The sequence below is a fragment of the Macaca mulatta genome, chromosome 5 (assembly GCF_049350105.2).
Source record: "Macaca mulatta isolate MMU2019108-1 chromosome 5, T2T-MMU8v2.0, whole genome shotgun sequence".
Classification (NCBI taxonomy): domain Eukaryota; kingdom Metazoa; phylum Chordata; class Mammalia; order Primates; family Cercopithecidae; genus Macaca; species Macaca mulatta.
The window spans coordinates 14,369,510-14,387,161 of NC_133410.1; the positions used below are offsets into that span (position 1 = coordinate 14,369,510).

General features: G+C 40.2%; 1 protein-coding gene and 1 long non-coding RNA gene across 2 annotated transcripts in view; one reads left to right on the plus strand and one right to left on the minus strand.

Annotated features, from left to right (window-relative positions):
* Positions 1–17,652, minus strand: part of LOC144341127 (uncharacterized) — a 191,010-nt gene that overhangs the window by 85,578 nt on the left and 87,780 nt on the right. The window contains exon 3 of the long non-coding RNA XR_013417780.1: positions 12,109–12,214. This is a non-coding gene — a long non-coding RNA (uncharacterized LOC144341127). The remainder of the gene's footprint in view (positions 1–12,108; positions 12,215–17,652) is intronic.
* The window catches only part of C1QTNF7 (C1q and TNF related 7), a 107,842-nt gene continuing 105,116 nt past the window's right edge, over positions 14,927–17,652 (plus strand). The window contains exon 1 of the mRNA XM_028848359.2: positions 14,927–15,436. Within this exon, the coding sequence (XP_028704192.1) occupies positions 15,424–15,436 (13 nt within the window). The 5' untranslated portion in view covers positions 14,927–15,423. The remainder of the gene's footprint in view (positions 15,437–17,652) is intronic.

Sequence of the window (17,652 nt, forward strand, 5' to 3'; positions counted from 1 at the left end):
GTAATTCTTGAAAACTGTTAAATCTCCATCACCAAATAGCCCTTTAAATTGGGAAATGAATTAAGCACGTCACCAGCAGATGTGACCAAATAAGGGGCATGAAATACAGGAATCCACAATAGACACTTCCTGTCATACATTCCTTCATCTATTTTACTGAAACATGGAATGATACTAACTACAAGTAATAATGAGCATTCATTAATATCTCCAGTATGCCATTATGCCTTTTAACTTCTATGTATCAGTCAGGGTTCTCTACAGAAACGAAACCAAAGGTATAGATGAAGATAGATTAGATAGATATAGAAATAGATAGATATTAGATAGATAGATAGATAGATAGATAGATAGATAGATAGATAGATAGATAGTTACTGCTGCTATTTTTCAATCTGCACTCCTGGTTTCCTCTTAACCTAAAGTAATTCTTCTATCCATGTCCAGAGCTGGCAAAACCCTTGGTTTCTTTGGTTTGCAACACTGTTCACTGTTGTATCGATTAGACAGATTGATTGATAGATTGATTGATTGATTGATTGATTTAAGGAAGTGGTTCATATGGTTGTGGTGCTGGCAAGTTTGAAATTTGTAGGGCAGGCCAGCAGGCTAGAATCTCAGGCAGGATTTTCATGTCAGTCCTCAGGCAGAATTACTTATTTCCCAGGAAATCTTAGTTTTGCCTTTAAGACCTTCAACTGATTGGATCAAGACCACCAACATTATCAAGGCTAATCTGCTTTACTTGAAGTCAAACCATTATAGATATTAATCCTCTCCATAAAATACCTTCCCAGCAACATCTAGACTGATGTTTGACCAAACAACTGGGCACTCATTGCCTAGCCAAGCTGACATATAAAATTGACCATCACATCCTGTGACGAAGGTTTTTTATAGGCCCCTTTTATAGGGAGAACTGAAGCCCCTTGACTTTTGATAATGTACCCCAGGGGAGATGAAATTTGCTCCCTAATGAAGGACAGCAAAGCCCTTCTCTCTCCACTGAACCACATTATGCTCTGGAGAGACAATTCCAGAGTTAATAGAAAAATAGAAAAAATAAGAAAAACACAAAAAGTGGTTCTAGGAAAAGGCTATCAGGAAATAGGCAGGAAAGATAACTAACAATAAGAATTCACATTATTCCATGATTCCCTATTTTCCAAATAATAAGAATCCCATTCTTTCCTAAATGGGATATTATTGGTGAAAAAAAGATTTGACTGACTGTGTTGTAATGCTGTGTTCTTTAGAGTTTTGCTTCCTAAAATTTAATCCCTAGACCAGCAGCATTGATATCACCTGGGAACATCTTAGAAACACAGACTCTCAGGCTCCATCCCATACCCACTGAATCAGAATGAGTCATCATTATAGCCAGAGCTGCAGGTAGATTCATTTTCTTTTCTGACTAACAAATAGCCATAAACTTAGTGACTGAAAACAGCACCCATTTATTAGCTCAAAGTTCTCTGGGTCAGAAGTGGGGGTAGAGTGTGGGACAAGGTTGGCTGGATTCTCTACTCAGAGTCTTAACATCCCTGAAATCAGGGAGTTGGCAGGGCTGGGCTCTTATCTGAAGGCACCGAGGAAGAATCTGCTTCAAATTCATTGAGGTCGTTGGCAGAATTCCTTTTCTTTACAACTGTAGGACTGAGATCCATGCTTCCTCACAGGCTATGAGCTGTCACTCTTGGCTCCTAGAGGCTGCCTGCACTCCTTCTCACGTGGTCTCCTCCAGGTTCCAAAAAGCAATGCATACTGGGTGTGTTTGCCTCAAATTTTCTCACACTTCACATCTCTCCGAAATCCTATGTTGCAATCAATGGGAGGAGGCTTTCTGCCTTTTAGGGCACATGGGATCAGATCGGGCCCACCCCAGATCTTAAGGTCAACTATATCATATAATGACATTTCATCAGTGAAGCGATATTTCATCACATTCACACATTTTCAGGATTAGGGTGGGACATCTTTGAGAGACCAGGAGCTCATCTTTGAATTCTGCCTATCACACCAGTGAGTTCCATGTACAATATTAGACCTTGAAAATCACTATTTTAAAACATTTAGAATTATGGATTCATCCACATGCTTCATTCTAGAAATGTATGTCACAGGAAACTCTCACAATGTGGTTAACAAATATAGCTCATTTGAGATTGTGCTTGCATGTGCATTATCTCATTTCATTCTCCAAACAGCATGAGTATCAAGAAGACACTTCCCTTCTGAGGGAGCCTCAGTGTCCTGCTGTGGACTTGCTATGATACCTAAGGCAGGTAACTCAGTGTCCTCAGTGACCTGCCCTATGTGCACAGAATAGCTAGTGTTTGAACCCAAACTCCCACTTAAAAGTCAACCAGGCTTTCTCCTCCTCTCCTTCCTCCAAATAACATCCCTGTACACTTACCCCCATACATATGCTGGTGTTAGTAGATTATTATAAAAGCAACTCTGGTATTAAGCACATTTTTACCAAAGCACAAAAGACTGATAGATTGACTCATTAATTGGTTCAGTAATTATATAGTGAGTGACTGGCTGCTATGTGACAGACTTGTTCATTGGTGACCAAGACCAACTCAAATCCTTATCTTCACTGGAGTGGCATGCCAGCAGCTAGACAGCTGAGCATTCCAGGAGCTAATGGCACAGGGTGACTATTAGGAGTTCAAACCTGGTCTAGGAGGCTCAGGAAAACCCATCATTGTGCCTTGCAATTTATGAGAGTAAATCCAAAGAGAGAACATTTAAGTAGCATTTTTGAGGATATATTTTTGGATTAGTGTCTTTTCTCCAAAATGCCTCAAACCACACCATACCCTGAGGGTAATGTAGGCATATTTGAAGGCAGGAAACATGGTGTCTAGACCTGGCATCAGCAGCTGTCATTGGGAACATCATGTCCTAGCTCTGAGCCTCTGCTTTTGAAAAACCTTGTTTGGAGAAAAATAACTCAGTGATCTTTCTGTTCAAGGATGCTGCCCTGGAGACAGCAGTGAGATGTAAGGAGGAGCTCATAGAACGAGAGGGCCAGACACCTGGAAACCATCTCTTAGAAACCACCCCAGCCCTGGTGGCCTCAGGCTCTGCTGTCAGTCCACAGAGCTGGGTGGAGACCTGGATCTAGTCACTAAGCAAAACCCAGAAAAGCTGGTGGCATCAGAGTGGGCCAAAAAGAGGTGCCCTGGAAGAACTCTGCTGTTGACAACTTTCTGCACAGTGCTTCCTCATGCCTGAAGCAAACAACTGGGTTCAGTAATGTCATGGATCCCTTCCAGCTATGGGACTAGATTCTTGTTGAAAACACCAAACAATATCCCTCAGCGTCCACCATCAGCCACTTTCTCTTTTGACGTTTTAACAACTCAAATGGAAAACTGTTGGGAACCCAATTCCTGAAGCCTAGTGAGTCATGTCATCAAGTTAAATGATACCACCTGCATACTTTGTTTCATCTGGAAGGCTTTTAAAGTATTTTTTAAGGAGTTGAAACAGCTGGCTACCAGATGCCAATGCCAGTCTCCACTTCTTAAGTTGTGTTGGTGGCTTATAGTTGGGATAACTTGACCAATCCTTACTCAAGTTGGTGCCTAGTTACCTCTAGGCTGGACTTTTGTTGTTACGTGGCATTTAAATCCAGGACAATGGAAGGCTTAATAAAAAGAAGGTAAAGATGAGCCAGAAGTATTGTCCTAAGGACAGAGTGGCTGTAGCCAATAAAAGTTTTTGAATTTTAGTTTAGAACCTTGTGCCTAGATAAGTAAATAAATTAAAATTAATATATAAAAATAAGACCAGTTTATAGATAATAATTCAAAACAGCTACCAAATCGCAGTACATTTCAATATTTTCTAACATTTATCAGACATATATCTGTGATACGATAATATGAGGACAACTCACAGCATGTCTGAAGATCAATAAATCATCATAATTTTTGCCAAATACTATAGCATTTGCTTTTCTGAACAGAGCACGCAAGCTGAAGGGGAAGAGAGAATTCTCAAGATAACTGCGGAAATTATTTTCCGGATTTTTTTTCTAAATCAATTTTGTAATAAAATGCAACTTTTTTACATGTACAGTTCAATGAGTTGTGACCACTGTCTACCATTGTAACCAACACTACAATCAAGACATAGGAAATTCCTGTCACCCTCTAATGCTTTGCTGGAGCCCCTTTGCTTTCAGTTCTACTCCTACCCCCAGTCCAGGCAACTAGTGATCGACTTTGTCACTATTGATTGGTTTTGCCTGTTCTAGAATTTCATGAAATCACACAGTATCTTCTCTTTTGTAGCTGGTTTCTCTGGCTCAGCATAGTGTTTATGAGATTTGCCCATGTTACATATATCAGATAGGATTTACACAATTTATTTATTTATTCACCTATTGATGGACATTTCAGTTGTTTCCAGTTTTATTGCTGATATGATTTGACTGTGTTCCCACCCAAATCTCACCTTGACTTGTAATAATCCCACCATGTCAAGGGCGGGACAAGGTGAACATAATTGAATCATGGGGGTAGGTTCCCCCATACGGTTCTCATGGCAGTGAATAAGTTTCACGAGATCTGATGGTTTTACAAATGAGGTTCTCCTGCACAAGCTCTCTTTGCCTGTTGCCATGTGAGATGCAACTTTGCTCCTCATTCACCTTCCGCCATGATTGCGGGGCTTCCCCAGCCATGTGGAACTGTGAGTTAACCTCTTTCCTTTACAAATTACCCAGTCTCAGATATGTCTTTATTAGCAGTATGAGAACAGACTAATACAATTGCTGAGTAGTGTCATATCATATGGATGTAACATAGATATACCACAAATTGTTCATTTATTTGCTTATAGATGGATATTGTATTTCCATTGTTTTGCTATCATAAACTAGGCTGCTATGAATATTTTTTATTAACTTCCTGTTGACTGGGTGGTGGCTTACATCTGTAATCTGAACACTTTTGGAGGCCAAGGTGGGAGGATTACTTGAGCTCACAAATTTGAGATTAGCCTGGGCAACAAAGTGAGACCCTGTCTCTATCAAAAAAAAAAAAATTGTTTAAATTAGCCAGGTGTAGTGGCATGTACCTCTGGTCCTAGCTACATAGGAGGCTGAAGCAGGAGGATAGCTTGGGCCCAGGAGGTCGAGCCTACAGTGAGCCATGTTTGTACCACTGCACTCCAGCCTGGGTGACACAGCGAGACCCTGTCTTAAAAAAAAAAAAAACTATTGTAGACATGTTATTATTTCATTTATCTTGGTTAAATAACCTAAGAATGGAATTGCTCGATTTCATGATAAGGGTATATTTAAGTTTTTATGAAAGTGCCAAACAGTGGTTGTCCCATTTTATACTCTCATCAGCACTGCATCAGAGTTCTAGTTGTTCCATACACTTGTCAGCTTTTGGCACTGTTAATCTTACATTTTAGCCATGATATTTAGCCAGGTATGTAGTGTTGCATTACTATATTTTAAACTTGCATTTCCCTAATGAGATGGACATTTAAGATGTGTTTTAAGATCAGAAGAAATGACAACTGGACTGAGGAGCAAAGAAGGAAGGTTAATGGGTAGAGTTACCATATATTCTGGTGTGTGAAGGACAGTCTTAGTTTACACTTAGTACTCTGGTGTAATACTGCATTAGTCAGCTCAGGCTGTCATAACACAACACCATAGTCTAGGTGGCTTAAACAACAGAAATTTATTTCTCATGGCTCTGGAATTGGCCAAGTTCAAGATCAAGGTGCCCGTCATTCAGTTCCCCAATAAAAGTTTTCTTTCTTGTTTGGAGACAGCTGCCTCCTCTCTGTGTCCTCACGTGTCAGAAAGTGAAGAAGCAAGTTCTCTCATGTTTCTTCTTATGAGGGCAATAATCCCTTCATGAGGGCCACCCTTATGACCTCATCCTAACTAAATTACCTCACAAAGGTCCCACCTCCAAATATCATCACATTGGAAGATAGGGCTTCAACATGTGAATTGGGAGGACACAGCTCACCTCATAGTCTTGTAATGGCAAGGCTTTGAATTAAGTTTTGCTGCTCAATGTGTGATGTAATCCATCTCTTCCCAAAGCCTTTAGTAAATGTACATCTCTCATCAACTTTTAAGGTTGGATTTGTGTTTATAAGTCTGGTCCCAAGAGCAGCTTGCCCAACAAGACCCTTTCACATTCATGCTACAATTAATGTAGGCTTCAATTATATTAAAAAGTATGCCCTACTAATAAGAATGATATAATGAACTTTGGAGACTAAGAGGGGGAAGGTTGGGAGTGGGTGAAGGATAAAAGATTACAAATTGGGTACAGTGTATACTGCTTGGGTGGCAATGTACTAAAATCTCAGAAATCACCACTAAAGAATTTATCCCTGTAACCGAAAACTACATGTACCCAAAAAATTATTGAAATAAAAAGTATGCACTACTCTATGCTTCATATTATTGAACCATTAGCTTTCTTCTAGATACAGTCTGGTATTTTGGTTTGAAGAATGAAGCTTACAGCATAAATTGTGATGCAAATTTCAAAAAATAATATTATAAATGAAAATACATAATATCAAGTCTGGGCTAATTTGAAAATAAATTTGAACATTTATCCTCTCATAGGTTTCTATAACATTTTCTTTTGGCCCTTTGCAAATTGAAAGAATCATACTCCATAATCAGGTATGAGTTTATTCATGAAAGCAAAATAAAAGTTGAACCAAGGATTCTGTCCATTCCTGAGACCAAATCCAAGCAAACATGTTTTTTTGACTTTCTTCCCATTCCTCGTTCATTCTGGTAATAATCTATCATCAGAATGTAATCATTTCAATTTCATATTATCTCTTTCTCATTATAATGAGGTTCACAAGATAATGCCCAGCCCCAAGCATTGTATCTGATACCACTTAATGATAGTTTGAAAATGGGTGAAAGAATGCATGCACACCTGAAATTTACTTCCTAAGTCTGACCACCTTTTCACTACCTAACCTTTTGAATGGTTTCAGTCTTGTGTGGCTTCCTTTGGCATTTTAAAAATATGTACATAAACACAAGATATTGTGTGAAGCACCATGGATAATAGAAAGTTACAAAAGTTCAAGACATAATCCCAGCCCTTGAGAAACTTAGACTTTAGTACAGGAAAATAAAAACCACACACACACACAAAGGCACATACATGAAGAGCTATGACCTGAAGCAGAAAGTGGTAAGTACCCCGTGAGTGAGATAAACTACTGCAGCTTGACAGCATTGAGAGTCCTTGTAAGCAGGGCTTTACTCTGCCAAGAGAACTATGCATGCAAGAATTAATAGCCAAGTGAGGGATAAAGTCATGCTTTTATTAACAGCTGAGCCAGTGCCCGTTAATACCACCCTCTGGTCGGGGAGAAGAAAAACTGATCTCTGGGAGTGGTGTTGAAAAGCACAAGGCTTATGCTTCGAAGTTGAAGCAAACCTTGCTACTCTCAGCCTCTAACCCCTTAATCTGCAAAGCCAGTGCTAAATCCAGGTTTTGTTTTCTTTTTAATCAACTGTACAGACCCGAGATCTAAAACACACTTAAATAATGGTGGATTCACTCTGTAGGGAGATGACTTGCCTGTAACTAAATGAAAACAGAAAATTGAAAATCATCCACCTCACCTGAGGACAGGGAAAAAAATGTAGACAAGAGGATTGCCCACCCTAAGAAGATAAATAATTCCTTGTTCCACCACAGAATAGGAAGAGAATTCAGCCAAAGACGCCCTAAATGTTCAAGGTTGCATCCCCACAAATAGTGAATCATGGCCAGTGAATTTACCAAGCAGATGATAATGCCTTTTCTGTTAGAGGGAAACTAGACAAGGGAAAGAAGATTATGGAAAGGGAAGGCAAGTATCATTATATGAATGTGCTTTGCACAATATTTGTACCATAACGTGCTCCTCAAGTTAGCATTCTTTGAATCAAGTGTTTTCTTGTAAAACATAGAATATTTTACCCATCAGCAGAAGACTGAATGCACCAATGGTACCACTATTTTCCATCTTCCTGTATCCATGTCATTTGGTGGACTCTTATCACTGACTTTTGGTCTTGAGCATGACATTTGTGTTAGCCAATGGGTCAATAGCAAACTTGATGCAAACAAAGACTTGAAAAAGTACTTGAATATTTCCAGATTTTCCCTTGGGCTCCTCAATTGCCTGAGAACATGTCCAGACTATCCTGCTGGAGGATGAGACACACAGAGCAGAGCCAGTTACCCAGCCAAGGCCATCCTAGACCAACCAACAGCCAGAAGACCACTAGACATGTGATAGCCTTAGCCAAGACCATAACTGCCCACCCAAGCACAGCCAAGATCAGCAAAACTCCCCAGGCAACCCACAGATTTATGAGGAATAATAAAAGGTTACTATTTTAAGTCACTACGTTTGGGGGGTTCTTTAATATGGAAATAGTTAATTGACATACCCCTCTTGGAGATTCCCATATATAACTACGATCTTCCAAACTTCTTTTACCATGGAGCATTTTAAGAGTATGATTCCACAGACAATACTCCAGGGAAACACTAGATTTTTTAAAAATGTAATAATAGAAATGCTCCACGGTGCCAATTTTAGAGATATAATAAAGAAAAGACAATGTGGATTTGATGACTGAATGTTTTGGGGAAGAAGAGGAAGTAAAACCAATAACATGTGTTTAAAATCCTAACCACTTGAGAGGACTGTGGTATTAATGACAGAATTAGGCAACTCAGGAAGAGTGGGTTTAAGGGAAAAAAGTTGTGATACAGTTTGAGATATCAAACCTGAAGGAAATGCACTACCTCCAGGAAGTGAGATCCTGCAAGCCTTAGAAAAGCACAAATGATTGCAAAGGAGAGGTTGGATTGTCCTGTAGATTCTAAATGGTGAACACCTGACCCATGAAAGGAGACCATGCAGAGGATGAGAGTCAAGGGCTAATTAAGGCACCTCACATAGGTGTAATACAGGTGGCCACAATATGCAGAGGCCAAAAGTGGGAAAATGACTTCTCAAGTCCAATAGCAGAGTTGAGTCTATAACTCAGACTTTTGATTTCTTGGTCACCTTACCACACTGCTCATGAGTCATTTAACCACTAATTAGATATTGGCTCACTGGAGGGCAGCCAACCAAGATAGTAACCTAATTGAAATCATATTGCATGAAGAACATTTAAAATCATTGAACTTGAAGAAAGGGAGGTAAAGTTGGTGGGTATGGGGGAGGCTGAAAATTGCCTTTGGATATCTGAAAGGCTCTTGCGTGTGGAAAACAGAGCAGAAACAGTCACTGTTGCTCAGAGAATTATTCTGATGCCATGTGAAGCCATGGCCCCCTTCCCTAGGAGCAGTCCAGCAGAAGTGGTGTGGTCATCTGCCAAGGACATGCAGATGGATCAGGAATAGAGTGAGAGAGTGAATTAAAATACTCTCAAGTCTTATTCCAAATCTCTGATCCTACAGTCTACAAACAGATCCTTTCTAGTCTCCTTTTCTAGTTTTGACTATCTGCAATAAGTTGACCTGCTACCCTAAATCACCAAGGAAGTATAAAGAAGCCTTCAGATTTGCTCACCATGGTCAAAACCTATGAAAAGTGACTCAGAGACTACAAACTCAAAGACATGACTTCCGTGTCTCCAGTACTCCACAGTGACAAGCACATGGTGGGCATCTGTGTGCCATCTGACAATTGGGAAAAAGCTCAGCACCTCCTGAGTGGCTTCCCTTTGAAGTTGGGTTGGATCATTTTCTACCACCCTGAATAAAAGCATTTTAGTTGAGCTCCAATCTCCAAACATTAGAAATGTATACAAAGGGATGGGGTTTTCAAGCAAGGTTCATTTCTCCTTGATCTCTTCCTCAATGTCTTCACATGTCTGATAGAACTCAGCAAACACTGTATTATAAAATCCAGGTGAAGCCACCTGGGTTTCAGGATATAATTTGAAACCTGGATACTGCATGCAGGCAAAGGAATAGAAATAAAGTTAACACACAAAGCCTACTACATGAAAAACATGAAAAATGTTCAAGCCTTATAATCGCATTCAGATAGGAAAGTGTTTGCTGCCTCTAGCCGTTTAGAACATCTTTCAAAAGTAATCTGTACTCATCTCAAATACCCATCTTAGCAATGAATACTAAGGAAAATACATGGTTTAAGCATATTTTCTTCATTTGACATGAATGTGTTTTCACCAACACTTGAGAGCTTGGATTGCTGGAACCAAACAGCCTAGGTTCAAATCCCAGATTTGTTTCTTACCTTCTGTGTGAGGTTGAGCTGGTCCCTTAACCTCTCTGTATTTCACATTCTCCATTGGTAAAATAAGGATAATGTTGTATCTACTTCATAGGCTTGCTGACAGCATATGATGGGTTTGTACATTTATAGAGCACTAAAATAGTGCCTAGTACATAGTTAATGCTCAATGAATATTTGTAATTATTGTTACTGTTGCTTTGAAATCACAGAAGGATAAAAGGGTTTGACTCATTTTTAAAAGGTTTGTGGAACGAAGGAAGCTGCATTTCTAGTGGAAATGCTCCAAATACCTGAAGAGGAAACAAAGTGTGTGAACTAGGACCTTCTGTACCTCTGTTCTGAGCAGTTCAAAGCCAGTAGGAAAAAAGCATGTGGCCTCAGTGAATGGTAGTTAGTAGGAAAATTAGCTCCTGGTCAGCATTAACAAGACATTTACTCTATTTCCACTGAGAAGCAGCCTGGAACAGTCAATGTCAGAACACACAATAAAGCAAACGTTTAGGCAAGTGGAGTTTATAGTAGTAAATGCTATGGAGAGTATTTAACTTGTATTAATAACTTGGAGTTTATAATTTCCTTTACGGTCTGCTTTGAAGCTTGTTCATGAAAATCTAATTGTAACTCATTGGATAATTTTCTTAATAAATGCATACATTTTTAAAAGATGGAGGGTAAATTTTGTTTTTGTTTTCAATATCTATTTCTCTCACTAATCTTTCCATGATTTTCAGTTTACTTAGCCTATTAGCACACAATTTATAAAGCTCAAATTTGTACAAGTACTCACAACTGGCATTTAGCTGGATCATCTTTGCAAGGGCAAGAAAGTAGGGATTTGTGGTTAAGATAAAAATAGCTATCAAAGGGCAAAAAGTTTCAGTTATATATTACGAATAAGTCCTAGATATTTATCATACAGCATAGTATCTATAGTTAACTATACTTATTGTATGCTTAAACATTTACTAAGAGAATAGATACTATATTAAGTGTTCTTATGACAAAATAATAATAATAAATAAGGAGGGAGAAAAATTTTGGGGGGCAGATGGATATATAGGTGGCATTGATTGTGGTTTCACTGGTGTATATGTATCTCCAAACTCATCGAGTTGTATACATTAAATACGTACAGCATATTGTATGCCGTTATACCTCAATGTGGTGTTCTATAAAACAGCTATCATTTGTTGAGCATTTATTATTGGGTTGGGACCTTTTCTCCATTCTTTAAATATAATATTTTACTTAATAGTCCAAGAAGCTTTCAAAGTGCTTGTATTAGAGCGACTGACACTAGCTAACTCTGACAAATATATCCCAAAACTCCATGGAGAGACACAATGTAAGTGTGTATACTATTTAGGAAGATTCAATGCAAGCCAAGCAACTGTCCTAGGCAGCAGACCACTGAGGGATCCCCCAGGGTTCAGCCTTCCTTCTATTACTGGGCTCCGCCTCTTCTGAGTCATTTGCTTCCAGCCATATGGAGAGAAGAGGGAGAAAGAATGTGGAGTAGACACATCAGCTCTTGATTACCTCAGCCCAGAAGTACCCACCCCATGATGTCTGCTCACATCCCATTGACCAAAAATCGATCATACAGTCAACCACAATGCAAAGGAGGCTGGGAAATGTAGAGGAATACGTAAGCATCGGTAAGCACCAAAAGTATCTGCCATAGTTTACTCCCTGGTTACCAAGAATCAATGTTCTCTCCTCTTTCCAAACACAGAACATCCCTACTGCCCCTGCCACTGCCCCCACTCCACCACCCCCCCGAGAGTAAGCAACCTCTAATCCCACCTGCTCACTGCATTCAGCACCTCCGAGGTGATCTGGACTTCTGGGGCATGTGGAGTTATCTGCATAACTCTGGGTGTGGCCATCTCTTGATCCAGTGACCTGTGAACTAGAAAGGAAGTGATCTATGGATGAAATATACAAGTTCTCTCTCTCTCTCTCTCTCTCACACACACACACACACATGTACACACTGTGTTAATCCGTTTTCATGCTGCTGATAAAGACATACCCAAGGCTGGGTGATTTTTAAGGAAAAAGAAGTTTCATGGATCCACGGTTCCACATGACTGGGGAGGCTTCACAATCATGGTGGAAGGCAAAAGGCATGTCTTACATGGCAGCAGACAAGACAGAATGAGAATCAAGTGAAAGAGAGGAAAAAAAAAAAAGAAGAAAAAAAACAGAAACAAAAATAAAAAGAGAATCAAGCAAAAGGGGTTTCCCCTTACAAAACCATCAGATCTCATGCGACTTATTCACTACCATGAGAACAGTATGGGAGAACCACTCCCATGATTCAATTATCTCCCACCTGGTCCCTTCCACAACATGTGGGGTTTATGGGAACTACAATTCAAGATGAGATTTGGTTACAAACCATATCTCTCTCTCCCTCACACACACACACAGACACACACACACACACACACACACACACACACACACACACAAAATGTAATAGCAATAAGAGAACCATAACATAAAATCTAATTTGGAAAAGGGAAGAATGGGAAACACATAGCAGCCACTGATGCCCAGGCTGGCCAGGCCAACATAGTAAAGGCTCACTGCCTTGTGGGTGGTGTTGGTTCTTGGCCCTGGTTCTGCTCTCCAGGGAATATTACTTTGTCCACCAAAGGAGTATTTCTCTGTGGCCACTAGTTCTTCCTTCTGAGAGGCTCCCCTTACCCATTCTCCTTGGCCACCTCAGAGGTGGGTTTCGGAGAGCTTTCCCTCCATGCAGGCCTATAGCCAGCCTTGCCTGCCACTGGGAGAAGTTGTTCCCAACCTTTAGAGACATTTGTAGTACAGGATTACAGGCTTTTTTGTTTTTAGCAATATACGTCCCTCAAAAAATTGGTAGGCTACTACAAGTCATCAAATGTAGGTACTCTTTCCCGATTCCCTCTTATTTCTGTTTATAAATTAGCTATTTCTTTCCTGAGTTCATTTCATTCTTGAAACACTTTGCCAAATGCACTCAAAAGTACCCAACCCACACAACTAACATTCTCTCCCCATCCTTTTCCTTTAGAGCTACACGGTTACTTAGCATATATTGCCTTACAAACTGTCATAGGTGTCAGTTTCACCAAATGTTTAGCTACTGCAAAACATGGAACTTCATCTTTCCAACCTTTGATATCAGTTCCCTTGACACTCACAATGAGGCCAATGCCGCCATGTTTAGGTTTTTGTCAGAGCAGCATCCCATGCCTATTATCAGTTTTGAAATGGGTCAGGAAAAGCTAGGCTAGTTGCTGTCATGAACATCCTTAAATCTCAGTGACTCCTCAATAGGTCTTGCTAAGTACCTGATGCGCAGCAAAGTGCTTAATTCATATTTGTTGTATACAATTATGTGAATAGGTTGCTTTTACTTATTGGCATTTAATCTATCTCAACTAAGGAAACCAAAGTTCAAAGAAAGTAATACATCCAAGGTCATATAACTGGAATGTGGTAAATCCAGGATCTGAGTTCAGGTCTATGACACTACACGTGCTAGTGCCTGCAAATATCTCCTCAGTGGAAGTTAGAGTGAAAATAGACTCCATCTTTTCTCTGCATTCAAAGCAAATAACACCTAAAACTTGAACGTTTCCTTGTAGTTTTCAATCCTTTCTTTCTTTGCACTATTAAAATCAGAGGTATTATCCTCTGCCCATTGCATAATAGTTATTTTAGGTGACTCAGAAAACATAGCGGAAAAGAAGCTGTAGTTTTTGAAATAATGAATGAGGTTTGTTTCCTGAAACTTGTTTGCATAACTTTGCATGGTGAACATATTTAATAGATTATGCCCATGTCAATATTTCTATTATCTACTAATTGGTCTGTTTATTTAACTGACGTTTTCAATTCATTTAGGAAACTTTAATACATCATAACTATTCATTAATGTATGCCTGGCAAAGGTATGTATTGTCTTATGTTTACTTCTATACAAGCTTTGACATATTAACCATCTCTAATGGGAACATGTACGCAAACCAAAATTGTCAAAACTGTTGGTTGGTGTGAACATATGCAATACTTTATTTATTCAGTATTTTTTGAGCACCTGTTATCTATTAGGTACTAAGCAAGATCTGTTTTGAGATATACTATCAAATATTTTTCATATCACCATTTTCAGTTGATCACACTGTAAGTTGGCTATAATTTGAATTCACAAATGCTCGTGTGTGTGTGTGTGTGTGTGTTTTAGTGGCAGTTGATGGAAAGCAGTAAAAATAATAACATTTGTAACATTGGTTACAGATCAAATGTCAGAAGATTTATTCAGCCACAGACAGACACTGCAAAGTAAGCGTCTTCTCTAGTTCATGATTCGTATGTAAGATAAAGTTTAAAATAAGACCAATGCAAACATCGTTTTAGGCAGTTTTCCCTTTTGTGAAAAAAAATCGCATATAATAATTTAGATTTTTCATGCAGATAAATTAGGCACAAATTGCATGTAAATAATTCTGTTAGCAAAAGTGATGTTTAAACATAATTTCACCAGCATCATTTTTCCATAAGTTGGGGCATAAACTTTCCTGTGTACTCTTTTTGCTTCCAGTGACATGATACTATTTGGTCTTTAGGCATCACTTTAAAAGGCAGAGCAACTAGAAGTAACATGGTAACAAGAGCAATGGATAAAAGAGAGAAAGAGAACTGTTTAGATACCTGAGACCCCTGCTTTTCATTCGCCTCAGTCTGGGGATTGCAGAAGAACACTACCCACTCCTACTTGTTCTTAACTAGTGTATATATTAAGCTCTTTGAAATGTGAGTATTATGGGAAGGATCGCAGTTGCTTTAAATTATAGAAGTTGGCAAGTGCCTGGGAGAAGGAGTGGGAGGTTGTTTAAACTGAGAAAGACAGTTGCAAAACTTCGTACAACAGCATGAGCTCCAAGCTTCAAATGCATTCTCATGCTCAGACGAGCACTTTATTTTTCATCAACTTATTTTTTGCATTGTTTTGGAGCAGCTTTGAATAATAAACACATATTTCTGCTTTAAATTTTTAATGGTGACTACATTCATGGGACAACCAAAGCAAGAAAGCCTCATGTTTTGGGGGAAAGTCTGATACCAGCAATGTCCAGACAAGGTAAGCTACCATTTTCACTGCAGTTTTTCTCTTTTCACCTCCTGTTCGGCCTTCATCAAAACATTTACTGGGAGAACTTAAGAAAGCTCCTTGTAAAGAAATGGGGGAACTTGTAAAAAGTATGTCAACAAATGATAAATCAGAGGTTAGAAAACCTCCGCAGGAGAGCGTTCTCCTACTTTCTATTCTGCTTGACGCATGAACCTCTTTAACTATCTTTCACTATATAAAAAATGCCATTGGTTTCAGAAAATGTAAGCGGAGTCTTCAAAATCTCCAATCTGATGAACGTAGCATTTGTCAGTGTGTGGTGACAAGCTAACTTATTGCCAAAGTCAGTTTATCTATGTTTTCTTATCCCGTTATGTGCAACTCAACTTCCGGAGCTGTGACTCTCCTATTAACTTGGAAATGTTTCCCAAGGAAGATTTTAATATCATTCCAAAAATTCTCCTAAGTGCAGTTACTATGGCTTATTAACTTGTTTTGCAGAATATGTTTTTAAAAGTTAAATAAATCATTTGTCTTTTCCTTTGTAACTGACATGGGAGGATGTTACAGATATTATATATCCTGGGAGAATGAAACAGTTCAACCCAACATTGATTAATTCAAGTCACAGTCGGCTGACAATGTTATCTAAATAGGGTGACTTTGCCTTCTCGATTGTGCCTCATACACAGGTAGGGAGCAGCGAGGATAAGATGTTTTCTTATTTTTCTGTGCATTGGTCACATGAGAAGTATCTTGTGGGTTGAGGTGGAGGGGCATATAAATATGTGATGTGTTGTTCCATTTTCCCTGAGAATGTCTCTGTTATCAGTGTTCCCATCTTTCTGAGGCACAATTCCAGGTGCAAAAAACTAGATTGTCACAGAAATCTGCACATTCTTCCAGCAGGCAGAGATTTTATCACAGCTCCACATTCATTCCTTCACACACACATGCGTGCTCACAGGCAAAGGTTATAAAACCCTGTGGATTTGACAGAGCTTGAGTGGTTTGGGACATTTAGGTGACCTCAGGCTGCAAAATCCACTGGTACAGAAACATTAGCAAGGTTAATTTCTCACCCATTAGGCCTGGGTGAGCAATGTGAGCACTGCCTGGGACCCTGCTCTTGGGCTGAGAGGGCTCTGTCTTCTTGCTACACCAGTCCTTTCTCTGTTTCTGGAATATTTTTTCCCTTCTGTGTCAAATTCTAGTTACATAAAGTGAACTGTTGTGGCTTCCTCTGCCTCATGGTCTCAATGATAAGAAAGCGATTTAGGTAAGAAGGACACTATAAAAAACCAAGACGTCAGCTTGATCGGCTCCTTGCAAAGTGATCAGGAGATACCATCAGTTCCCTCTCTCCAGCCATAGTTAGGGCGGCGAGTGACCCGCAATGCCAATTCCTTATCTTTCTCTTTCCCAAATCTTCTGTTCTCCTTTTCCCCTCCACTTCTATCTACACCAGCCCACAGAACATTAAGAGAGGGAGTAGCAGGTTGGACACACAATATTACTGTCTCCTTGCCGGTCCTCTCGGCCCATCCCCAGGCCAGTCGGGGAAGCCCCCACCCTATTTGGAGTGGGGTCTCCGGGGCCCCACCCATGACCTCATCGCAGGCAGCTTGAAAGCTGGGATGGCCAGCGTTTGCATGGCGCTTGAGTGCACCCTGGGGACGGGTGCGGCAGAGAAATGCACAGTGTGGCATGACGTGACTGCTGAGAAGCCGGAGCGCGAACTTCCTCACCGGCTCCAATGGAGGCTGGCGGCATCCCTGGAAGCCAGGCCCGCCAGGCCCCACCCCTGAGCCCCAGAAGGCCCCAAAGAGGACAAAAACAAAAAGGCTATTAGGGTTGCTAATGAAGCCCAAGCCAGGTGACTCATCTAAGGCGCAGTCACTGGGGGGCTTTGTAATGAAACCTGGACAGAGCCCTGGAAAGGACAGGTCAGGGTTGTCCCATAAAGGGCGCTGATGAGAGAGGCCCACAGTGACCTAATCGTACCTCCTCGCCTCCGAGAGGCTGGGAGAGAAAGGCAGCGTCTGCAAGGGACAAGAGCGTTAACCAAAGAACTGCCGGGAGTGTGGCAGCCACGCTGTGTTAGCTTTGGGTGTGAGCCAGGCTTAGTCCACGTTTCGGGCCACAAGTTTGTGAACCTGGACCTGAAATGCCCCAAGGTTAGGGATCAATGGCTGATGGGCTAGAAAAAGAGACGATGGTAAATC